Source organism: Neopelma chrysocephalum, unplaced genomic scaffold, assembly GCF_003984885.1.
Source record: "Neopelma chrysocephalum unplaced genomic scaffold, ASM398488v2 Primary Assembly neopelma1_101, whole genome shotgun sequence".
NCBI lineage: Eukaryota > Metazoa > Chordata > Aves > Passeriformes > Pipridae > Neopelma > Neopelma chrysocephalum.
The window spans coordinates 818,233-843,989 of record NW_020897764.1 but is presented as its reverse complement, the minus strand read 5'-3'; the positions used below and the strand labels follow the sequence as shown (position 1 = coordinate 843,989).

Below are 25,757 nucleotides of genomic sequence, written 5' to 3'. Positions count from 1 at the left end.
CCAACCAACACAAAAAAAGTCAACTAAAGAAGAAACACTAAGTTTTCTCTTTCTTCAATATGATTTAAAACCAGTCAAGTTCTTATCAGGAATAATTATCAGTTGGGTTTTACCTTCTTTCTCTCCTTCTCCAAAGCTCTCCACTGCTCGTAACACTCCTCCAGTCGGACGTGAAGCTCGTTAGCAGGTCCACTGCGGTTCCTTGGGGGTCTGTACTTGTTAAAGGGGGGTGGGAAGGCCAAGTAGGGCGCAGCCACCTCCCCACAGAGCAGGTCGTTGAGGAAGGGGTTCAGGGGGTTAAAGTCGTCGCAGTGAAAAAGGTCAACGAGTTCCGAGAAGGGGAACGGCGGCGATGGGGGAAAACCCAAATTATTTGCTGACGAAAGTAGATGGTGATTAAACAGAGGCAGGCTGGGATTCTGCTTAAAATCAGACACTAACGGGAAAGAAGGAAGAAAAGAAGGATTGATGAAGTCTGACAGGCTGCCGCCGTTCTCTCCGTGCTTTTTTGGGAACATGTTGAAGGGAGGGCAGCTTGGGGCAGTACATCCCAAATGAGGAACCCAATTCCTTCTGCCTCTTCTATCATCTTTATTGCAGTTTTCCTGGCTCTGCTTTTTTGGGAACCTGTGGTATTTCTCAGGGTCTTCACTTACAGCTTTCTGCTGCATCACCCAGTCAGATGAGGAATTAACAGGGAATTTATGGTACGGCCCCTCCTTATTAGCCAATGAATCCTGCTGGGATTGCCCAACGGGTTTCACTTGCATCTGGTTTTCTGAGGTGAAATTAGAAAGCCCCAAATTATTAGAAAAACCATTTGATATTTGTAACCTTCCATCTTTCCTGGGAGGGAGGACAGGTAGGAGCTGTGAGTAGTAAGAGGACTGATGGGTGGGAGAACCCCCAGACGTGGTTGAAACCCCCGAAGACGACTGTGGACTTGTGACCTGTTTTCCATAGGGAATATCCAATCCAGGTGCCAGACCTTTCCCATCCAGCCACGCACATCCATGGTATGATGAATAGCTCCCATTCTGCACAACGTTTTTCACAGATAAATCATACTCAGCTACTTTAGGAGAGGATTCTTTCGGGCCAATATTAATCTTATATTCATTATTATTAAAAGCACTCCCCAAAGGAAAGCCACAATGGCCGTTTTGTACGTGGGTTTCCTGGGGTTTCCTGGCTGTTTCTCCAGGGAATTTATTTTCATTAGGGGCTTGGTTGAAAAAACATAGTGATGGATGGAGAGCTGACTGCAGTTTGTGAGCAGCTGCTACGTTTTCATATCTTTTAGGAAGCCAGTGGCTGTCCTGGGATACTTTATCCCAAGAATTATCAAAGGGCTGCTTGGAAAGATCAGGGGAACACTTAGTTTGTTCTTGAGCATAATTTTTCAGGGCTTTTCCTCTTGCCCTTTCACTCTTCCAGTACTCCTTCTGAGCATTAGTGCCTTCTTTCAGCCTGCTCTGAGAAGAAAAAGGGCCAAAATTGGAGTTGAATTTTTCACGGTCTCCATTGAGCCTCACGTGGTCGTAGCTGCACAACTGCTGATTAAAGTTCACCCCGTGAAATGCAAACCCTTCCTGGGGAATCCTGTTGTTGTTATTATTTTGCAAGGAGGGATTTTCAGGGCAGCTGTTGCTCAGGACACCGTCGGGCTGAGGGCGAGGGCCGGGTGGAGAAAGCCAAGACTCGATGAGCTGGAGATCTTCCAAACCTCTGTGCAACATCTCCACGTCAGGAGGCTTCTGCAGCTGCTCCTGGTGGCAGCTCTGAGTCCTCCCCACCAGGCTTGGGAAATCCCTGCTTTCCACAGGGTGCTTGGCTGGGAATCCCCCGTTGCTTCCCAGGTCAGGCGCCCACATGGGGGGAAACAACCTTGAGAGAGAATTCCTGTAACAGAGTTCAACATTTTGTTTTTATTTAATTATTTATTTTATTTAATTATTTTAAACATTTCTTACATTACACACCATGGTTATTCTCCTCCACTACACATCTTTCCCATTACATTGTTGACCAACCATCCCCAGCTCTCCTCAAAAAAAATATAAAGGGGAGGAATATTCTCACTGCAGTTGAGGAAATAGTCTGTGAAATCTGACTACCAACACTGTTCTCTGCTGTTTATAATACATATATTCAGGACTGCAGAGCTTATTTGGATTTATTAAATATTTTATATTCCCCTGTATTCAGTCAACTCCCCACTGGTTAAAATTAATCATATTTTTTTTCCTCCCCAAATGCTATAAAGCTGATGGAAGACTTTGGAAAATTTGCATTTCTAACAGTTTATTGCCTTTTTTTTTTTTTATACTGGCAAGTAAAAACACTTCCACATTTTAAGGGAATTTATAAGACCTTCATTACTGAACTCTGAAATAATTAAATATGGGTATCACATCTACGTGACAATGGGCACAAAAAACAACACAGAAATTTTAAGAGCTTTCAGAACAAACTTACCAATCTGTAACTGGTTCAGGCTTGTTTGGCTCCTCTAAAATGCTTGACACCAGCCCAAACATATCAGGGCCATTGCCAGAATAAGAAAGATTTATTGGTGCCCTGAAAACAAACAAACAAACAAATAAATAAAAGCTTAGACAAATAAGTCTTTTTTTTCTCCTAAACAAATCAAGCAAAAGGAAAAGCAAAAGATAAAACCTTTAATTTATTTTAGCAGCATCAGTTAGATTGAAATTTGAATTTAATGTACTCTCAGCATCCACACACAGAAATCTTTTCCTGTATCTGTGAATTCTACAGCCTAAGAGAATTAGAACAATTTTCTTGACTTCTTGCTTCACCAGAGACTTCCCAAGCTGTCAAGTGAAGAGGCTGGAGCAGCAAGAGATTTTCCTCTCTTTCCAAGAAACAACTATTTCACAGACATTCCTTCAAACCTTGACTGTCTTGTTGAGAGGATAAATATGATCGACCTTCTCAAAGTCTTGGGGATGGTAATTTATCTACTTCTGTAATTCAAAAACTATTATTTTAATCTCAAAAAAAAAAGAAAAAAAGAAGTTATACTTAAGTTGAACCACTTTTTAATGCCCTGTTAGAAATAACTTTATCAGGAATATTTACTAAAGTTATGATAAACACCAGAGGTGTTCAACCATCACCAGGTTTTACACAAGCCCAACTTTTACCTCAGGTGCAAAACGAGTTCTTTAAGAGCTGCCTGTGCTGACACCTGCCCCTCACTCAGAAATTAATAAAAACATAACACTGTAAGATCCCCTTCCCTGCAACACACATTGTTTTGCTTTAATAAAGTTCACTCAAAAGCTTATTGTAGCTCAGCTGATCCCTCTCAGTGTCCCTGGAGGTCTCCCAGTCTTCCCTGGTGTCAGCTCAGCCAAACCACATCATCTGCTAATGCTGCCACATAATTACTCACTAATTTTGCTGATTAACAGAGACCATAAAATGTGGGATAAACTATTAAGACAATCACTTTCTTAATCTCTTGCTACAGTAAAAATAAGCCACTTATTCCTTGCTGGCTTTTAAATACCATATTTTGAATTAACCTACCTCTTATGTCATGACTACTCAGTTCCCTCTGTAAGGGATCTGGTCTGAGTGATTTTATTTAAGACACACAGAAGTGCAAAGGCTCTTGAAAGTGTTTTATAAACACACAACTTTTATTTGATGAGAATCTCCTCTGTGTCTTTGTGAGAAACAGCAAACTTCCCTCTTCTTCTATTTTTCTTAAAGGAGACCTCAAGGAACACTGAATATCTGCATGCTTAGAATGGGTGTAGACATGGATTATCACTAACAGACAAGTACCATTTAATTTAATTCCTTTTTTTTTTAAAAAAAAGCTACCCTGCAATAATCTAAAGGCTGCCTTTAAGAAAATATTGAATATTTTAATTAGAGGATTGTCACTGTGCTTAAACCTAACACTTAAAGCTTAAACTGTGACACTTTCCAGGGAAGACTGGCAAAAAAAAATAAGTTTTTCTGCATTATATGTGTCTTCCTTAACCTTTCAGCACCTTGTGAACTAGTGGACTCTTCTTTCTCCTCATCTCAAATTTCATCTTATTAGGAAAATGATTTAAAAAAAAAGCAGTGAGGCACTAGAAATACTCACTAGAGAGGCATCACCAAAGTGCCAAAAGCTGCTGTGCCAGTCTGCACCAACCTACCCCCCAAAAAAGCAATATTATGTTGCCATCATTTGGCATAAAGAAGGAAAGGAGAGAGAGAGGGGGGGAAGCCCAATATAAAAAACATTGTTTATGCGTTTCTGAGGCTGGAATAGTTTCAATGTGACAATTTTAATTGCTGTCCACGAGCCATGAAATGATGAGGATAAAGGAGAGGACCCATTATTTCAGTGGGTGCTCCCTGGTTACTGCCATCATTCCCTGTTCCTTGAAATCCTTATCCATGATTTTATAGAAATAATTCCTCTGGAGAGAAAAAAAAAACCTAAAAAGGAGTTTTATTTGCTCTCCACTCCCAGGGAACCTTTCAAACCCCTTCTCTGCACCATTAATAATTTCACTGCATTAAGTTGGTGGATCAGAAGAGCCTCCAACACCAACAGCTGGACTTGGGCAGAGTAAATTTCTCCATAAAAATGTTTCATGATTCAAGTACCAAAGACCTTTTGCATTCATTCAACACCCAGAAGTGCAAAATTATTGTTTTTAACATAAAATCAAACTTGAGTGCATTATATCAAGGGCACAACAAGCCCGTGGGCTGATATATTTTCAGGAGGAGCTGGTGCCATATTTATGCTTCCAGCAGCACAGGTACCACTTACACTTGACTTGTTTCTAACACTCTTCATGTTCCAGGAAATAATCTGCATTATCGAGCATGAAATCATGATCTGTGGTACTGAGGGGTGGGAGGCACTGAAGGAGAGTGGGATTTTCCTTAAGGAGTTTTCAGTGGCATACAGGAGTTTCCCATTTTGTTCCCTAAATGTGGAATTCTTTCCAAGTTTTCAGATGTTTTTACAGGTAAACACACATCTATATGCACATCTTTTTTTTCCACAACCTCTATAATAACTTTAACACAGCAAGGAAAACTCATTGAGTTTCTAGTTATCCCATAAACTCTCTGTCAAAAAAAAGATCCAGAATCCCGTTTATTCTGCTCCATAACAATCCCAGCGTTCCAGATCCCAGGAGGAATGCTCATACCTTTTCTTTGTGCAGTCCTGAAGAGCAGTTTTTGAGGCAATCTCCTCCCCACATCCCGACCAGTCGCTGCACAGCCGGGAAGATTCCAGGGGCGGGGGGGTGTTGGGAACTGCTCCCAGTAATGGGGAAAATAACTGAGTGTCCATTGTTTGGTTCTTGCTATTTACCTGTGTTGGAAAGAGAAGGGAATATTTTTATTGTTATACATTTCTGTAAATGAGCAGCAAAGGCAGCACAGCAAAGCCTTACTTTTATTTCTCAAAGTAAATAATTGTTTAGGAAAACGAAGCACCCCCGTGATAAAAGGATAAAGTTTAAATCACATTCCCTCCCTTGCCTTAAATTAGTTCAAAGCTCTGTTTGTCTTCTAAAAACGCGTGTGTCTTCTAAAAATAAATATGTAAATAACAAAAATTACTTACTACACAATAACAGGAGTTCTCCACGGATTTCACATTGTAGGTGTTGGGGTGTCGCGTTCACGAGTTCAGAATCTTCTGTTCTATACGGCTGGAAACGCGCATGGCACAGGCAAACACATCCCCCCTGGAAAACAAAGGGGAGGGCAATTATCCCATTTACATCCCTGGAAACACAAACTATTCCAACAAAGAGGACAAGGGGGAGGGACATCTGTAAACTCCGCAGAGCAACGTGTGAGTAAAAAACAGTAACCTGGCTTTAAGTGCTGCTCCAGAATTATTACAAATAAATTATTTATTTAAATATTATTTATGCCAAGAAAGGTTGGAGCAGATGACAGCTGAGGTCGCTTCCAAGCTGGAATTCTGTAAAGTTAGGGGCTTTTTCTTTTTTTTTTTGCTTACAACAAATCACTGGTCAAATCTTGATTTAGTGAAAGTTGTCATGGACTGGGAAGATCTCCCTGGGTATCGTTTGAAGAGGTAGTAAAGAAATATTCCCTGGCCAGGTGTGTTCCTGCCACAGGCAGAACAATCCTTTAGGGAATTTTTTGAATGAAAACAAAAAAGTTTACATTGAGGGGTCATAACTTTCTTTAAACTGGTCTTACACATCCAAACAAATCCCTATTAAATAAACAGAATTAGAGGTACTAGGACCTTGTAGAGGCTGCACAAATATTCTGCAAAATTCCATATTTATATCATTTTATATCAATTTATATCATTAAATAACAGAAAATAATGACTTCCTGGCCCAGGGACCAAATGGCACCACAGAGCTTGAGTTGCACAGATCAATTCTGACCCTGTAGAAGAAGAGGAGGGTGGGACCCACATTTTGTGCTCCAAATGACTCCTGAACCCCACAAAAGTAACATTTAGGAAAGCAGTAGCTGACCAAGGCTGAAATTCCAGGACAAATTTATCAGCATCAACAACCACAGGCCAATGCCTGAGCCCTGGTCTTGTTTAGACTAAAAGGGAGCAACACACAGAGATAAATTCTGCTCCTTGGTGAGGGTATAAAATATTCCTGCACGGATTAAAAATAGGATCTGTAAGGAATGGGGTTTATCTTTTATTTTCAGAGCCATTAATCACTGCTAATGTGAGTTGTGCAGGACAGTGTGTCTAAAGATCAGGAGACGAGGTACTTCGTGTACCCGAGATACAGCCTTGGCACTCCCAAAACAGCAGAGCTTGTCCTTCCACCCAGTTAAACACAAGTTCTCCTCTGGGATTTACAGGAGAACCAATAACAAGTTACAGTAAAAACACACTCAGAATTTCAGCATTATAAAAAAACCATAACAAACAAAATGTTGCCTCAAAAAAAAAAAATTAAAAAAAATCAAATTATGACAATTACAGTCTTCAGCAGGGCTTTTATTTTATCCTTTCCAACCTACAAATCCTGGGAAAGCTGCTGGCCTCACTAAATTATCTCTCATAACAATAACAAAAAATCTAAACCCCAGGTAGGTTATCAGGATGGACTCTTTGTTTTCCTTTCAAAGCATAACAAGACACAGCTTCTGTTTGCTCCTGAAAAATAAAAGTGTGCATGTACCAAACTCTCTCCCTGCATATGAAACTGGACACACTTTTTCTCCGAGACATCCAACATTTATTAGTCACATCTTCAAATGCAGATGGGGGGCTTTCAACCTCTGCGAGCCTCTGCGAGCAGCTCATCACAACAGAGGAGTGAGCAAACACAAGTATTTACCAAATACGGTCACTATTTCCAAAAGCATCAGGCAGCTCTTTAGTATTTAGAAACTGTCCCAAAGTTCCTTTTGTTTGAGGAGAAATAAATGAGGAGAACTTTGTCAATATAATGTTAATATTTCAAGTATGAATGTGTATGAAACTAAAAAGAATCAAAGCTATTAGACAACAATATTGTTGTATCTGTAACATGAAAAATGAGAGATTTAGATTAAAGAAGAAATTGTTCCCTGTGAGGGGCACAAGTTGCCCAGAGAAGCTGTGGCTGCCCCTGGATCCCTGGAAGTGTCCAAGGCCAGGTTGGACAGAGCTTGGAGCAACCTGGGCTAGTGGAAGGTGTCCCTGCCCACGGCAGGGGGTTGGAACTGGAAGAGGTTTAAGGTCCCTTCCAACCCAAACCATCCTGGGATTCCAGGAGTCCTGTGTTCCCCTGCACACCAACTCACTGTTTGTCACCTGCCTCCTTTGTGCTTCCTCCTTGTCCCAAGGATTTGCTGCTGTTACACAGATGGATTCACTGCTCCTGCACCTTGAGCAGAGCTGTTACTCCCCCACTCCTCCTCCTGCCCAGTCCACTCCCTCCAGCCCCCAATCCTACCAAGCCAGAACAGCTGCCAGGCATCCAGAGGCAGATGGAGCTACAGATCTCAGCAAAGGACATGATAAACCTCCTGTCACTTGTATCTGGAACAGAGAATCCTGCATGGGAGACATCTGGGAACAGCTGGTGTTGGAAGGGACCTTTGGAGTCAATGTCCTGCCACAGAGCAGGTTGTTCAGCACCTTGTGCAGTGCCAAGGATGAACAGGACAGAAGATAACACAGCAGTGCCAGTGTCCCCCCATGGGACCCTCTGCCACAGAGGGGAGACAAATCCTCCACACAGAGGTTTCTGCCTCACCAGCACTGCCTGAGATGGGATAAATATGGGAAGAAACCACTTTCATTGACAAAGTCCCACATGAACAAGCTCTTCGTTTTCCAAGAAGCTAAAAACAGATTTACATCTTGTGCAAACCCTCTGTCTGAAGGTTTCACTGCTCTGTGGATACAGCAGGAGACTCACGTGTTGTTTCTCATTACTGGAAATGTTTTGTTTCTAGTCCTGTCCAGCAAAGTCCTGGAAACAGTTCAAGGCTGCAACTGCTCTTGTGAGATGGCAAAAGCTGCTGAGAGGACACCCAAGGCTCAGGTAGACTGGAAGGAGTTTTAGGAATTTTTATAGAAACTACCAAGTGATGCCACTGTTCCTTAGATCTGGGGAACCTCATGGAAACCAGAATAGTTTGGGTTGGAAGGGACCTTAAGGAGCATCTCATTCCAACCCCTGCCATGGGTAAGGACACCTTCCACTAGCCCAAGCCCCGTCCAACCTGGCCTTGGACACTTCCAGGGATCCAGGGGCAGCCACAGCTTCTCTGGGCAACCTGTGCCAGGGCCTCCCCACCCTCACAGGGAAGAATTTCTTCCTGTTTAGAGGCAAGAGCAGTTTACGGCTCATATCAAACTAACAGTTCTTTGAAAGGATATGTTATAAGCTGAAAAATGACGTAATCACAGCTAAATATTTGCTTCATTATACAACTAGAAGAAGTTACTTTCATTGACACAAAGTCCCACCTGACAAAGTTCCTGATTTTCCAAAAAGCATTCGGGCTAAATCAGCAAAAAGCCTTTTTACAGCCAGTTATCCCAAAACTGCAGGAACTCCCTGCTACAGAGCATTGCTCAACGATGCTTTTATAAACATCTCTGGTAACAACATTAAACAACAGCACGGCACAGTGTTGTTACATTTACATTGTGTGTTCTACTCTGATTTCTTGGCAGGATAAATATTTCCTGTTTATTTCTGCTTTACCTCACCAAGAAAACATAAGAAAAAGCACTGTTTGGGGTTGGGTTTTGGTGTTTTAGTTGGTTTTTGTTTGGTTGGGGTTTTTTGTTTTGTTTGTTTGTTTGTTTTAAGATTTCTAATAGCTCCTACCTACAGCCTTCTTAATCTATAGCACACTGGGACTGGTGAACTCAGGATGTGCTGCTAGTAATTCTCTGAAACTACTGGGTAAAAAAAGGGAAAAAAAATCAGAATTTCATAAATTGCTTTCTTGGGTTACCCAGGAAATGAACCAGCAGAAGTAAACAGGCAACAGGGACATGTAAAAAAAACAAACTCAGGGGAGAAAATAGGTCAGTTATTCAGATATCTCCTAATGTCAGAGATAAACCCATAAAAATGGCAGATTACTGAAGACTTCCTTCTAAATCCCAAATTCACATCATCAGAAAGGCTTTTTGCAGCAGCAGTGGGAAATGTTCCTTTTTAGGAGTCAAAGAATTAATAAGATTTTTTTCCCCCGAGGAGAAAGAATCAAGTCTGAAACACCTCTTAGACAGGTGGGGCAAAATCCCATAAGAAAAGCACCATTTAAGGGTGTGAGGGACAAGTACATTTATGAGATGCTTGTTCAATATAAGGGATCTATTGCCTAACCACCATTAAGAGCACTAATGGGCCATTTGTTTTAACAAAGCATCTAAAAACATTCATTCAATAAAAAGTTTGGGGGTTGTTTTGGTTTTTTTTTCTGGTTCAGAGTAACTTCCAGCAATTGTCCTTTGCGGTAAGTCTCACAAATGCCTTTGAGAAGAGGAGTGTGTGAGGATCTGCTGAATTCCATGAAAAGAGGATCCCTCCCCTGTCCTGACCCAGTGAAATTGCTCCATCTGTGATGTAACGATCCCTTCAGGTGTCGAGGAATTTTTTGCTGTGTGGTTATTCACTATAAAACAAACACATCACCTCAGTTTTTCTTTCTGCTCACCTAAGAAAATTCACTTTTTGGACTCACCTGTGGCTTGCAGCGAGCAGGGGAGGCACTTTGACCACGTCCTTGTTATCAGCACAGAGCTTCTCCTCTCTGCAGTGTGCAGCATTGCTGTGCAAGCTGAAATTTAGATCCTTGTGGACTGGCTTAGCCTGTTTAAAAGCAATTACAAGAAAAAAAAAGCAATTATCAGATCTGCCAAAGTTGTATTTATGCATGAAACTCATTTTTAGCTTCCCTTCATGGCTCCTCCCAGCATCTCTCCAAGCCACACAGCCACAGCTCCTCCAGGATCAGCCACATCCAAGGCATTGATGGAGCAATGATGATTTATTTCTGTGGGATCCCATAACAGAGAAGAGCTCAGCAGGGACAGAGCTGCTGACCCCAAGTCACAGGGAGCCCTGGAATGGGCAGGACAGCAGCACCAAGGATCATGCAGGCAGAGGGCTACGGCCTGACCACTCTCCTCTCTCCAACTTTATCCTGTCGGATCAAGGTCCATCCCGCAGCTCCACGTCCACCACTCCAGCACACACGGTCACCCCGTGACCTGCTCACACCTGCCATAGAACTGAACATCCGTCCCCATCACGTGATAGGACACCTGGGAACGCAGATATCTGGGAATGCAGCACCTTAAGGGCTCCACCCCATCTTCAGACTCGGGGTCTGTCCATGGCAGAGGCCAGGCTGGCTCCTGCCACACACACTGTCATCCAAATCCAGGTGGGATGTCAGCACAGCCCCTCGGGATAACACTGACATGGAGGGGCTGGAGCGTGTCCAGGGAAGGGAGCTGGAGCAGCAGGAGCAGCTGAGGGAGCTGGGGGGGCTCAGCCTGGAGAAAAGGAGGCTCAGGGGGGACCTTCTGGCTCTGCAACTCCCTGACAGGAGGGGGGAAGCCAAGGGGGGTCGGGCTCTGCTCCCAAGTAATTAGCAACAGGACGAGAGGAAACGGCCTCAAATTGTGCCAGGGAAGGTTTAGGTTGGATATTAGGAAAATTTCTTCACTGAAATGGTGGTCAGGCATTGGAAGGGGCTGCCCAGGGAAGTGGTGGAGTCACCATCCCTGGAAATGTTCAGAAGGCTTTTGGATGTGGCACTTGGGGACATGGTTTAGTGGTAAACAGGGACATGTCGGGGTCAGAGTTGGGCTTGATGATCTCAGAGGTCCTTTCCAACCTAAATCACAGCAAAGCAATGTCCCAGGTCAGCAATCAACGCACTACACAAACTTAAGGCTTCATCTTCACTGGCACAAAGCTTTGGCTGGGGGAAGGGCTGCTTTTATGATTAAGATAAATTAAGATAAAGTGTGCAACCATCACATTATGATAAATCCTCAAAACCTGACCAAGCACCTGCTCCTGTCCTACAGTAATAGAACGATGTCAGACTACACCCATATCCCACTGTGGATGACCTACTCTCACTTTAAAAGTGGGTTTAATGATTTTAAACGAGTTTCACAAAGCACTAATTGACACCTGAAAGCCCAAACGGGCAATCCATTGATATCTCTGAACAGGAACTACCTGAAATCATGGGAAACCTCCAAAGCATTGCAGGTGCTGCAATTTGGCTTCACAACCTACAAAAGAGCCCCAAACAAAGCCTAAAATGTACCCAGGTGTCCACAACAGGTCCAGCCATCACACCCTCCTTCAGAAAAGTGGATTTTCAGTGGCAGCTTTGTTTTTAGGGGCTGATACAAGCACAAGCTTCTTGCACTACTCATAAATAATTAATTCCTAAAAAGGCCCCATTGGGTACCTTCAGGATATGAGGGTATCACATTAAAGCTTTGGTAGAAGCCAATGTTTTAGCTAAAGCAGCACTGCCAGCTCGCACTGTTCCATTGACAAATTAAAAATAAAAATGTTTTCACTGAGTGCTTTACTATCATGTCCTGAACTTACAAATGGTTTTAAGTTTATATTCTTCTGACAGTGCTCAAAAAGAACTCCAAGCAAAAAGAGCAATGCCCACAGCACACCACCAGAAGTGCTCCATCAGCAGGGAAACAGGATGAACAGCCACTGGATGATGCTCATTCCCTATCCCAAGTTCACTGTAACAGCAACAATTTCCTTACTACACCCTCTCAGTCTCCCCGGAAATCTCCAAGTCCTCCCCTACTCATCCCAAGGGTGTCCAGCTCACCCTGTAAGGTGACAGGATAAGCAGCACTGAGTCTGATGGATGGTTCAAAGCTCACTGGGGGAACAACATTCCTTGACAACATATCCCAAAGAAACACAATCCTCCTAATTTTAGGAGTACAGTCTCCACCTTCCCATCAGTACTTAAAAATTAACACCAGAAACTTCAAATGAGCCTTATAAAGAGCACCTATAGGGTCACCCCACTGATTCTGGTGCCTCTTGATCCACATATCCCAAATCCTGGTTAAAAGGGGTAACATTTCACCTGTATACACACAGACACACACACACACTTCCCACAATCTTCTAAATATCTAAGCCAAAAGTTTGAAATTCCATGTGCTGTGGTACATCTAATTCTCCAGATTAATAATTAAAAAAAAGGTGATTTTAAACAACACCTCAGTGTTTTAGGAATATCATAAGGAAGGCCTAAAAACCTCCACCCACACTCCTGAGGGTTTGGAAGTTCCAGAATCAGGTTACGTGGGAAAACTGCTGTCAAGTCTCAAGACCCACATTTCTCCTTAACACACCTTTTTTTTTTTTTTGGTTTATATTTAGGTTTATCTTTACAAAGCTAAGGTGGCAGAAAGTTTGTTGTGGAAGAGATTCCAATCTGCTCCCTGATTCCATCCCTGCAGCAGCACAATGGTACCTCTGTGAGGTTCTTCTTCCCAAGCCAGAAGAAAACCCCCAAAAAACAGAGCATTTCTGCAACATCTGTATTAAAACTTTAAATTACAATGACAAGAAATTAAACAGGGTAAGCACTCAGGATGCAGATTCATCCACTGGGAACTGTGGATTTGTGCAATTATCACAACTTCAGTCTGCCCAAAATCAGTCATTTCAGAAATTCAAAATTGCAGCCTCCCCACTGCTTGCTTTATTGAAGAAAAAAAAAAAAGGACTAATTTGCCAGTGGGTATTTAGAAACAAAGCCCTGCTTTGCAATTCATTTGAACTGTTTAAAAAGTTACTGATATTGTTTTTAATGATAGATTTCTATAGCTCTGCACACTAACTGTGGTCCAGAGCCACAAGTACTCCAAACACTCAAGTCCCGCTATTCTCAATTAGTTTTACATGGAAAAATGACTGAAGCCCTTACTCTGGAGTTTCAGAGGATTTTATATTTTCCTCCAAGGACATAAGAGGACTTAATGCCAGCTCCCTCTATATATTCACCTTCACTCACAATTCCTACCACGTGTCACACTCCATTATCTCCTGGCAGTCCAGGGAAACACAAGGGGATACTAAACAAACAGGTACAGAGTTTTTACTGAACTTCCACTCACTTTAAAGTCAACTAATCCAAAGGCACCTTAAGTGCATGATTTGTAGATTATGTCCTGTGCTGTAAAACGGGATTACTGGCACTATTATAAACCTTCTTGTTTAGGGATATAAAATCTCAACTGAAGTCACAAAATATTCTTCCAGATTCACTATGACAGATGGACAACCCAGCACAGTTTAAACTCCACCAAACCAAAATGCCTTTCAAAATATATTTTAAACAAACAAAAATGCTGAAGTTATCCACTAACGAGTGTGTAAAACCCACACTCTTAGAAGTTACAAACTGGCACGTGAGGCCAAATAAATAGAACTTTTTTTCACCAGCTGCACGAGGATCAGGGCACACAATATATAGAGATTTGTATTTTAATTTCATTAGACTCCTGAGATTGGATATAAAGCCACTTTTCCCACTTGACCCGCTGCTCACTTAGTGATATTCAAGTACTAATAGGTGTCTTCACACACCTAAACTGTGAAAAGTGAAAGGGGATCCATCACCTGCTCGAGAAGTTACTGTGTTTCTTAGAGAAAAGACTGACAGCAAGTATTCCCACATTTCCCATCCACTGTTTAAGTCTCCTTAGGAAACTCCAGTTGTCAACAGCAAGAGACATTTGTGTTTAGAGAACTGCGGGGTTTTTTCAGGCACCCGCAATCACAGAATCACTTGAGAGGCTGAGCAACTCTCAGGAGAGTAAGTCAGGACTCTTACTTTAAGCTACAGTAACCCAAGCCAACAGAAATCACTCGGCTGGATTGTTTATCCCGCTGCCTGACATCCCAGCATCGCTCCAGGCACCCCCCCGGCATCTCTCCCGGAGAAAGAACCGCGGCGAGAACCAACTTCCAGCGAGACCAACCTGCGCAGCTGCTCCCACCAGCCATTCCCGGAGCGGAGGTGCCACTGGAATGCGCCAGTTACTCCAACATAGTTACACTCCAGCCTCAGTTACTACGCGCACACTGTTGCCAGGCTCCGGGGAGCGTCTCTCCTCCGCCCCTTGGAGCCGCAGGACAAGCGGAAAACAAGCGGATTTGGGGCAAGGAACCGGCCCCCTCTGGCACCGAGAGCTGCTCCGCACAGGCACGGGAGGCTCGAACTGCACCGGCACTGCGAGAAACAGCGCGGAATTCCTGCCCGGAACGTCTCCCCAGGGCGTTTTTTTCATCCAAAGTCCTCCGCGGGAGATGGAATCCTTCCCAAGGCCCCGCTCGCAGAAGGGGAGGGAACGCCGAGCTCACATTTTGGGTCCCCTCGCCTGCCGGCCGGGCTGAGCCATGGACCGGGTGATGTCAGCGCGGTGCCAGGGGGCGGGAGCACGATGGGAATTGTAGGCGCTCCCTACAAATGAGCTGCGGGAACCGGGACCGCAGCAGCAGCCTCGGGACCCACCTCCCTCACCCGGGGTTTTATGGGCGCTGCCCTGAGCTGCTTCGTTTAGTCAGGAAACTCTTCTCAGCTGGGAGAGAAGTGCGAGGGAGTGTTTGGAATGCGCCTTCTCCTTCCCAATTAGCAGAAGTAATTTCTAAGTAATTATCCTCAGGTGATCACTATACTATATGATATATGATATATTATATATGATATATTATATATTATATACTATATATTACATTTTATATTTATAATTTTATATTTTTTTATTTATTTTTCTAAATAATATATAAATATTATTTATATATTTATGGCTTTCTATATTTCGATATTATTTATATATTTAAATAAGATATAAAAATTATATATAATGCACGTATATTTATATTTTATTCTATATTAATATATATTATATTATATATTATTTATATTTTATATATTAATACTTTATGATATATATTATATATTATATATTATTTACATTTTTATATATTTATATTTTATTATACATTATAATATATATTATATATTATATATTATTTATATTTTATATATTAATATTTTACTATATATTATATAATATATATTATATAATATATATTATTTACATTTTTATATATTTATATTTTATTATATATTTTATTATATATATTATATAATATATATTATTTACATTTCTATATATTTATATTTTATTATATATATTTTACAATATACATTATATAACATATATAATTTACATTTTTATATATTTATATTTTATGTAAATATATTTATATGGACGTGTTTCATATTTTTATAATACATAAATATATTTGTATTGATATATTTTATATTTATATAATATCTATTATATTAGTATCTCTTTTTATACTTTATATAAATGTATTTATGAGCATGTTTTATATTTATATAATATATATAAAATATATTCCTGTTATATATCACTACATTAATAATGAATGTATTTTAATTTAGAAATTAATTTGCTAGTTAATACATTAATTAATAATGTGGTAATGCAATTGTGTTATATTTAACATACTATATAATATATGATTATAATATATATAATATGTTATTTTATATATATTATATATTATATACATTATATGATATAATATAGTGTATATATGCACTAATATACATATGTGTGTGTATATACATGTATACATATACATGCATATGTATATATATATGTATAAATACACTGTATATTTTGATACTTCCAAAGCCATTTAAGTTGTAATCAGAAAGCACAAGCCAGTCAGAAAATTTTAATCATTACAATATAGATATAATATACAATATATGTATAAACACATCATATTTGACAGTACAAGAGCTCTGATGACAAGCTGATCACCTCCTGCATCTCTGGGGTTTTGGCATCTCCAATAATTCCCTGGAATGAATGTTTTTTTGTTGGTAGTGACACTCCTGCCACTTCTGCTCCTCTGTCCCCACTGAAGGTATCACTTGGCTCGCTCCAGCTGTGTAATCATCAATGAGAAATCAAGCCCTCTGCTTTCTGTAACAAGAATTAAACATAAAGGTTGTTTGATTAAAGGCTTTTTTTCATGCTAAAGCAACTTGCCTTCTCCCCACTTTCAAGCATCTCATCAACAGTTACATTTTATCACCTGTTAAACATTTTTTTCCTTAATAAAGTCATCGTTTTCCCACAGTTCTTTACCTTAACTCAGATGATAAATCCTCATCATCCCCTGGCATCACCCTATTTTTAGTGCTACAAAAAGAATGAACATCATTTAAGTAGATAACAAAATCCAGAGACAATGGAAATGGCAAACAGAGCCATTTTCATCTTTTTCAAGGAAATCAACATACTAGTTATTATATTAATATGATGGTTATAACATAATATAGTTCAGTTGCTGGGAAGTGTAGCCCATCATCAGGCAAGTACTATTACAGTCTTGAGACTAGAAAAAAAAGAGAGCAGAGTGCTAAATTCCAACCAAATTAAAAAAAAGATACACACAAACCCCCAAAAACACTAAAGCTGCCCTGCAACATACATTTATTTAAGTCATCCAAGTGAAATTTAAAAATAAGTTGTTCACCCTGAACAATAAAACTACATTGAAAGCACTCCTAAAATACACTGTGAGTGCCACACAGCACATAACCTCCCCCAGATATTAAGTTTATTCCACACAGCTTTTCTGACACAGAAATAAATAGGAAATTAGGTCACCTCTCCCTAAAAATTTCAGTCTTTGTTTGCTTTATTGTTACCCCCCCTCCAGTTTCTCTCCATAAAGCTGTAATGACATTCCCAGACTAGCACTGTCCTCCTTCAGCTGCCTGGAGGTAGCAAAATTTGAGAATAAAAACATAAATAAACACAAGACATGAAGCTTTTATATATGTATTTCCATTTTTTTTCCCCCTCAAAAAACTGGAAAGATCAAAAATCTCAAGCTAGGATTAAAGGAAAACAAAAAAAAAAAAAGAAAAAGAAAGCCCAAATATTTCCAGTGTTCTGGCAGCACAGCACTAAAGTACAAACTCTTATTTTAGTGATAGGAGTAGACAGCAAAATTCCAGGACAGAGGGAAAGAGAGGAAATCCAGACGCAAATCCACAAAAAGAATTTAGGCATGAATTATTTCCACTAGTTTGAGAACAGCGTGTTACAGGAAAAAATACAAGACAGCCTATTCTGAAGGGCTCACAGTCCACCTAAAAGCAAAATGCCACTCAGGGAAAGGATGGAAAAATAGTTTAAAGTAAAAATGTAGCATTTTTCTGTGTTTCCATCCAGCAGAAACTGTGCTCCCAACAATATTAAGTGACTAGAAATAGTAGGAGCTACACCCTCCTCTCAAAATAACATGTAAAATGCCCCCAGCGCTTGTGCAGAGTGTGGTTTCAGTAGGAATTGCTGTGAAAAGGGGATGAAAGCTGCCAAATTTTCCAGCTCTGATAACGCTGGAGAACTCGAGTCTCCTGGAAAAGCAGGATCACCACAGGCCGTGAGGAATAAATCAGATTTGTGACTCTCATCTGCGAAGTGTTTGGACACGCCCCGAGGACCTCAAAGGTTTCAGCAATGTGTTAATAGCAGGAAAACACACCCAAAATATTAATATTAAGCAAATATTAATATTAAGCCCATATTAATATTTATGAGGGCTTTTTAGAGTTGCTGACTTCAAGTAATGCAGCGTGAGGATGATCACACAGAACCTCCTGGCTACAGCAGTGTGAAATCTTATGAGTAATTATATCTTTAATATTGGATTGCTGTCGTTTTAATAACTCAGTAGAACATACATTCTATGTTATATATGTCATATAGGTTTTACATATGTTTTATATATTTTATATATTACATATATGTTATGTATATTACATATGTATATGTTATGTATATTACATATAGAAAATACATACACCCAAAATAATATATCTAAATATAATAATATATAAAACATATATATCATTATATATATGTTTTTATATATTCTATTTATACATTATTATGTGTTATGTATATGTTTTTATATATTCTATTTATACATTGTTATGTGTTATGTATTATATATGTATTGTGTATGTATTATGTTATGTATATATGTATTATGTTACACATGTATTATATATATTATGTTTTATATTATATATGTATTATATGCTATAGATGATAGATAGATAGAGATAGAGAGAGAGATAAATAGATAGATAGATAGATAGATATTACAGAGTAAACTGATGAAGTATGAGCAGTCATTCTTCTGGACTCTTCACCACATCAACACAACTTCTTGGGAACTTTACTGTGGCAGGAAATGTAAAAAAAACGTGACAAGGAAGCAAGAACTGCTACTAGAAAAATTTAAAAATACAGAAAAAAAAAGTTTCCTCACTGGAAGGGAGGTTGTCCAGGGATGTGGTGGAGTCACCGTCCCTGGAAGTGTCCAAAAAAACCTGTGGATACGATGCTTGAGGACATGGTGTGGTGGTGGATTAATGCTGGGTTAATGGCTGGACTCCCTGATCTTGGAGGGCTTTTCCAGCCTTAGTGATTCCAGGGCTGTCAGGGAGGAAAAAGCCCCTGCAAAATCAACCCTGCAGCTTCCAGCCCAAGCTCACCCGGCTAAAACCATTAATGAGAGAGCAGGATGTGAGGGAGAATAAAAAAAAATAAAAATAAGGATAACATGGATTGGGGCTGCCCCCTCCCATTTCTGCCACATCCCTTCTCCAGAATCCACCTGCTACCTCTTTATTTCAGTACCACCTTATTTTGTGTCTAACCTTCCATAGGTGCAACCTGCAGCTGTTGGCAACAAGAAAAGCCTCTAAAATACGTTAAGAGGACAAAAGGAACGTGTGTCTAAGGCAGGAAAATTTCAGGGCTTCCCCAAACAGAGGAGTTTATTCAGTGTTTATTCAGGCTCTGCTCACACCAGGACAATAAAACTATTCTGTGGAGACTTTGCACAATGGGTGGCAGAGAGGAAAAGCTGCTTCTGGCAAAGCAGCATCAACGGGCAGCACAGCCTCGCCTTTGTGGCACTTAGAGGATCCAGTTTCATTTATTTTTTCCAGCAGAAAGACTCTGTTAACAATCCCAAACCTGACCAACAGCCTAAGGCGTTTTTCTTGTCAGCAAGCAACCTGAAAAAGTATTTGTCCTGTTGTGTTGCCTTCACCCCAGGCAAATAAAAGGCACCATCTCTTCTCCTTCAGATAAATCACTTTTAAATTAGATACGATAATTAACGAGATATTCCACAGACTCATTTTACAGCAACCATAGAGTTTTAATCAATATGAGCATTTTTCACAGACAAATTCCTTTCACAGTAACACTGAAACAGCGGCAGAATGTGCTTTGGACGGGTTTTGTTACAAATATTCATGCAAGAGGTTGTTTTTTTTGGGGGGGGTCAAAATGGGAGGGGACTTGGGCACCTCTCTCATCATGCCCTTGTGTAATGGATTTATTGTAATACAAAAATAGAAAGGGCTCCTATAAATCACTGCAGGTTGACAGGGATAGGAGGCACGGAGCTGGTTGGCTTTGGAAGCAAAGAGGAACACGCTGACTGCAGGAGCAGGGAAAACTGGGAAGGCAGAAGTGTTGGGGGCCAGAAAAAAAAATGAAGCAAAGAAATGCCAACTTAAAATCAAGGTCTGAAATGTGAAGTATAAGGCATTCCTCTTCCTGAACACAATTCCAGCGGTGGGGAGAAACACCCACACAAATCAGCGAGTTTAAGAAGCTCAATGCAAGGAGTAATTTGCAGTAAAAACTTTTAGCCTGAGAATACATAAGAGCAGCATGATCTCCACTCAAAAAAAAAAAAAATTCATCATAATACCACAAACTGGTTATTCTGAACTGAAACATTCAGTGCGTGGAACAGGGAATCTCCTGCTCCCATTGCTCACTTCAGTGGGAACACACCCAACATCCTGCACGGAGCACAGTCTGATGGAGGGTCAGCCTCAAAATCCATCCAACAACACGTGGCAACCCCTAAATAAACAGGGATTACCCTCAGGGAGAAGTGCACTTCCCGGTGTATCTCTCTCCACAACACTCAGTGGACAATCCGACCTCACAGCTTTGGGTTCCCGCCGTTCAGTCCCGATTTGAGGCATCCCGTGACACCCCTCCCTCAAACACCACAAACACCAGCCGAAGGCCGAACTTCTCCCACAGAATAAGATCCTCCAGAAGGCAAACGGTGGCTCCTCACCTATTTAGCAGCAGTTTTCGGCCACCACTCGGGTGTGTTTGCGCTGAGCTTCACTTTATCCCCTCCCACATTTATGCAGAGCGGCTCGTTCATGTGAGCCAACCTCAGCAGAGCTATCCCCAGGTCGCCTCCTCCAGCCCGCAACTTCCCGGCCGGCTTTCCCGACTCGGTGAAGATCTCGGCACCCTCGGGAATGCCGTCTTTGGGAAGCGGGGCTGAGAAGGAGACGGGGAGCAGGCGCTTGCGGATGACGCCCGTGTGGTGTGTCCTGGCCGTCAGCTCCTGCCCGATGTAACAGCCCTTGGTGAAGCTGATGCCGTTCATGTAGGCCAGGTTGGACTCCAGAGGGAGGGCGACCCCGGGAGGGAGATCCTTCACACCTTCAGGAATTCCTGGGAAAAGAGTAAAGCCAAGAGGTAAATACTCCTCCACAAGGCTTGTGCCCCAAGTGCCTTAAGTTGTTTGAGTCTTTACCAACTTGATTTTCCAAACCAGATGGACTCATATTTAAGCACAGAACCATCACCTTCCACTCTGCCAATTAATTTAATCCACCATCAGCCTGGATACCATAAAATCCAAGGCACTGGGACTCCCAGCAGTGAGTTTCCTCTCAAATCAAACATCCTCCCCTTGGCCTCTGAGTTAACTCGGCAAATCCACCCACGAATTTTTAGGAAGGTAAGTCTGGGTGTTCCCTTTTCCTCCCCTAGCAACGAGCAAAACACACGGCCTGTGTGTAACCCCAAAATAACCAAAATTACTCAAACCACAGAAGCTCCTAAGAAAATGACTAATTCTGGTTTTCTTTCAGCATTCCTGACCAATCCCCATCATCTGAGTAACGCAAAACCCAAATATTACTCCTGCCACCAGAGGGAATTCTAAGCACCAGAGAACTTTTTTACTCAAAGTAGCAACTAATACCTTTGTTTATTAACAAATTAAACACATTACTTATTCCTGTCTTATCTCAGCACATGGACTCCCAAAATCCAGTGCCACAGAGTGCAAAACAGGACTCGGCTTTACCTTGCTTATACCTGTGCCTGTGGTAATCCTGAACGTCCCCAACTTCACTCCCAGGGATGATCTCCGACAGATTTGCTCCTTTCTTTGTGATCAGTCTCCAGCCCATGACTTCTGCCCTGGGGTCAGGAGTCAAGAGCACAGCCTGGCCTGCACATTTCGGGAGGGAGCTGGAGGCGTCTCCAGCCTGTTCCCCAGGGATGACAGCCCACAGGGAGAGGTCAGGGCAGGGGGAGATGTCGACCTTCCTGCGGATCTTGTACAGTTTCAGGTGTTTCTGGAGGGGCTCCAGGACGTTGCTGTCGCACTCCAGCAGGATGTGAGGCTCCTCTCCCGCGCTCCCGTGGAGCCTAAAAAAAGTAACACCTGCAAGGTCAGGAAAACAAACCCCCACAGCAGCGGGAGCCAAAAGGCTTTGTCTGGATCCTGGTGCGAATCCAGAAGTTTGGGCAGTGTCATGGAAGGCTGCTGGCACGTATGGAGCAGGAAATACCTGATGTTTTCCAGCCTTCGGTTGTACTCTTTCCCAGCAAACGCTGCCCTCAGTTCTCCCAGGGACAGGAACAGGGTGTGAGGAATTCTCCACCCCTTCCCTAAAGTGAGGGGAATTTCAGCAGGGGGAGAAGCCACGTTCAGCTGTGCCTTCCACTGGCACAGAATCCCAGAATGGTTTGGGTTGGAAGGGGCATTAAAGATCATCCAGTTCCGCTTCCCATCATTACTTTTGACTGCATTGACTGGAGAATGTTTCCAAGTATCATAGAATCCTAGAATGGTTTGGGTTGGAAGGGGCCTTAATGATTATCCAGTCCCACCCCCCTGCCATGGGCAGGGACACCTTCCACCAGCCCAGGTTGCTCCAAGCCCTGTCCAACCTGACCTTGGACACTTCCAGGGATGGGGCAGCCACAGCTTCTCTGGGAAATACACTCCAGTCCTTCCCCACTCTCACAGCCAAGAATTTCTTCCTAATATCTCATCTAAATCTCTCCTCAGTCACTTTAAAACGATTCTCCCCTTATCCTGCCCCTCCATGCCTTGTCCCCAGTCCCTCTCCAGCTCTCCTGGAGCCCCTTTAGGCCCTGGAAGGGGCTCTCAGCTCTCCCTGGATCCTTCTCTTCTCCAGGGGAACCCCCCCAGCTCTCCCAGCCTGGCTCCAGAGCAGAGGGGCTCCAGCCCTTGGAGCATCTCCGTGGCCTCCTCTGGACCTGCTCCAGCAGCTTCTCCTGCGTCTGGGTGGCCCCAGACCTGGATGCAGCTTTCCATACTCCATGTCCAAGGTGGTATCCTCACGGCCATCACAATTCCCTGCCGGGGCAACCCGCAGAGGCTGCACCAAGTCACTAAAACCGCTCTGAATAAGCGCTTTACTGCGCTTCACTTTATAAATATAAGCCAGCAACGCCGCGTGTGTGACACGAGCGGTGACAGGAACCAGGAATCGCCCCCGTGCCCGGATTAGTCCCCTCTCCCCCCGCCGCCCCACAATGGTCTCGCCCAGCTCGCCCCCCCCCTCCGGCCCCGCATGGTCTCACCTGTACAGGATGACGTCATAGAGGCAGCGGCCCTGCACGTTCAGCGCGTGCGCGTACAGCGCGGGGGGGGCCCCGGCCGCCGCCGCCGCCAGCTGCGTGACGTCATTGGTGAGCAGCCCCTGCAGGAACACGGCGGCCTCGGCGCCGCGCACGCCCAGCAGCGCCCGGCCCGGCGGGAAGCAGGCGGTGGCGGCGCCCCGCCGGCCCCGGCACAGGCGGCGCAGCCCCGGCGCCGTTACCGCCCTCACCAACATGGCGGCGCCGTCAGAAAGTCCCGCCGCCGCCGCCGCCCGCCGCCGCCGCCGCCATCTTGTGTGTGTCCCAGGGGAGGGCGACACCTGCCGGCGGGACGGGAGCTTCACCGCTGGTCACGCCCTCGCCCACAAATGCCACGCCCCCACGGTCTGGCCACGCCCCCACGGTCTGGCCACGCCCCCATCCGGCTCGCTCCTCGCAAGGGCTCAGCCGCTTGGCCACGCCCCCAGCCCGATGGCCACGCCCCCTCCATTGCGCTCAACTGTCTCTCTCTGGCCACGCCCCCTCCCGGCTCAGTCTCCTCCCTGCAGCCACGCCCCCTCTTCCATGGCCACGCCCCCCGGGCGATCCCTGTGGGGACCGGGCGACCAACGGGATCCTGAGGATGGAATTTGGGGACCCCCTCCCGCTGCTCCCCGGGTTCCCCGGCCATGGATGGAGCGAGGGGAACACCCTAAATCGCTCCCACCTCCCGCGGTTTGGTTGTGGGAGAGCCCGAGGGCTGCCCAGCCCGGCTGCTCCCCCTTAGTCGTTACAGAATCACAGATCATTAAGGTTGGAAAAGACCCCTGAGAACATCGAGTCCAACTTGTGACCGATCACCACCCTGTCAACCAGACCATAGGACTGAGTGCCATTCCCAGTGTTTCCTTAGACACCTCCACTCCTTCCCCTGCCGAGCCTAAAATCCCCTAAAAGCCACATGGACCCATTCTCTTCCAGGGACATTTTGGCTAACCTGCTGGAAAACTCCAAAGGTTCCTGTTTTCCACTGTTTAAATTCTCCCCTACCTCTGTTTCTGCAGGACCCACCAGCTACCCCCCTACTCCTTTAACACTCTTGGAAAAACTTGTCAGCAGCTCTGTCTTAGAGTAAATTTTAATGTTCAGCAGTGGGAATTCTACTAAGCATTGCACTGAAATAAACCCGTGGAATTATGGAATAATTGGGTTAGAAGGGACCTTTAAAGGTCATTTAGCCTAAGCCCCCTGCGACAAGCAGGGACACCTTCAGTCCCTCAGGTTGCTCAGAGCCCCAACCCAACCTGACCTGGAATGTTTCCAGGGATGGGAAATCCCTGTTAAAATCCTGCTCTTAAAATCACGGAGCTGAAGGTGCTGTTTTGCTTCCTTCTTGAATATTCCCTGGCGCTCTGGGAAGCGGAGTCTGAAGGGCCCGGATAGCCCCGGGTTTGGCTGCGGCTCTTTCTGCTGGAATTCATCCCACAGTCCAAGGAATAGCCATGAGTCACCCCTGTCATTTGCAATTCCCGTTCTCCAGTGGCTGCAGTTGGGTTTCAGGCCATCCAGACCCTCCTGCTGCACCCACCTGGCCCTGAATGACCCTGCTAAAACCACCAGGACCGGTGCCAAGCCCCTAAAACCCACAGATCCCAAAACCCCGAGTGGAGGGACCCATTTTCCAGGAGCTGGGGATGCACAGTGTGTTCCTCCAGCCGGCCCTGGGGTGGGACTGGGCTCTCCCTGTGTGTCCTGGGTGTGATAACCTTATCACACACCCCTGTGTGTGGGGGACAGATCAGCTCCTGGTGGTGCCAGGAGGTACAGAGTGTTCAATTCGGGGCTGGCCCTGCTTGGAGGTGACACTTGTCAGGCACAGGCAGAGCAGGTGGGGAAATAAAGACTGGCACAGATGTGATTTGAGGTGACCTTGGCACGTGGATGAGCTCTGCCCTCCCCCTGGCACGTGTTGGGTGTCAGAAACGGGGCTGAGGAAACCTCACCCTGGCCTGAAACCATCTGGAGATGCAGGGAGCTGGTGCCCAGTGGGGTTTTCTCCTCTCTCTGAAAGTGGGAATGTGCCAGGAGCAAGACCTGTGTTTGCTTTTTAGAGGCCCAGGAGAAGGGGAAAACTCACATATCTGGAAGCACAGCTGGGCTGAAGCTCCAGAGTCCAACGTGGACTCACAGCTGGATCCAACTTTGGCTCTTCTTTGCCGGTGCCACATCCCTGCTGCACCCACCAAGTCACGGGGACCAGCGGTGGCCACTCCATGGGAAGCCCTTGGCCATCTCCATGTGTTCCCATGCTGCTTCCCAACCATCACACAGGTTGTATCAAACCCCACGTAGATATTTGCAAGGGCGGCAAGAGAAATAAAATTGAAAATGGAAAAGAATAAAATTGAAAATGGAAAAGAAT

General features: G+C 43.7%; 2 protein-coding genes across 6 annotated transcripts in view; both read right to left on the bottom strand.

Moving 5' to 3' along the window:
• Nucleotides 1-14,918, bottom strand: part of LOC113973438 (meiosis-specific coiled-coil domain-containing protein MEIOC-like) — a 25,994-nt gene extending 11,076 nt beyond the window's left edge. The window contains exons 1-6 of one of the 3 annotated variants that reach the window (XM_027695524.1): nucleotides 14,904-14,918; nucleotides 10,207-10,334; nucleotides 5,621-5,744; nucleotides 5,199-5,365; nucleotides 2,479-2,580; nucleotides 114-1,902 (exon numbers count right to left, since the gene is read on the bottom strand). In XM_027695524.1, the coding sequence (XP_027551325.1) occupies nucleotides 114-1,902; nucleotides 2,479-2,580; nucleotides 5,199-5,344 (2,037 nt within the window). In that variant the 5' untranslated portion in view covers nucleotides 5,345-5,365; nucleotides 5,621-5,744; nucleotides 10,207-10,334; nucleotides 14,904-14,918. Of the gene's footprint in view, nucleotides 1-113; nucleotides 1,903-2,478; nucleotides 2,581-5,198; nucleotides 5,366-5,620; nucleotides 5,745-9,341; nucleotides 9,373-10,206; nucleotides 10,335-14,521; nucleotides 14,822-14,903 lie in introns of those variants that run through there. The other 2 variants (XM_027695523.1, XM_027695525.1) reach the window with 2 other exon arrangements.
• Nucleotides 14,919-19,807: 4,889 nt separating this feature from the next.
• IBA57 (IBA57, iron-sulfur cluster assembly) lies at nucleotides 19,808-23,607 on the bottom strand. 3 transcript variants are annotated; one of them, XM_027695548.1, is made up of 5 exons: nucleotides 23,339-23,391; nucleotides 22,526-22,570; nucleotides 22,297-22,396; nucleotides 21,807-22,153; nucleotides 19,808-21,166 (listed from the first exon to the last, which is right to left on the bottom strand). In XM_027695548.1, the coding sequence occupies exons 1-5, from the start codon at nucleotides 23,355-23,357 to the stop codon at nucleotides 20,775-20,777; spliced, it is 903 nt and encodes a 300-aa protein (XP_027551349.1). In that variant the 5' UTR covers nucleotides 23,358-23,391; the 3' UTR covers nucleotides 19,808-20,774. The 3 variants fall into 3 exon arrangements, with proteins under 3 accessions (XP_027551349.1, XP_027551347.1, XP_027551348.1); XM_027695546.1 differs by having other exon boundaries at nucleotides 22,297-22,570; nucleotides 23,339-23,424; XM_027695547.1 differs by lacking the exons at nucleotides 22,297-22,396; nucleotides 22,526-22,570 and having other exon boundaries at nucleotides 23,339-23,607.
• Nucleotides 23,608-25,757: the final 2,150 nt, after the last annotated feature.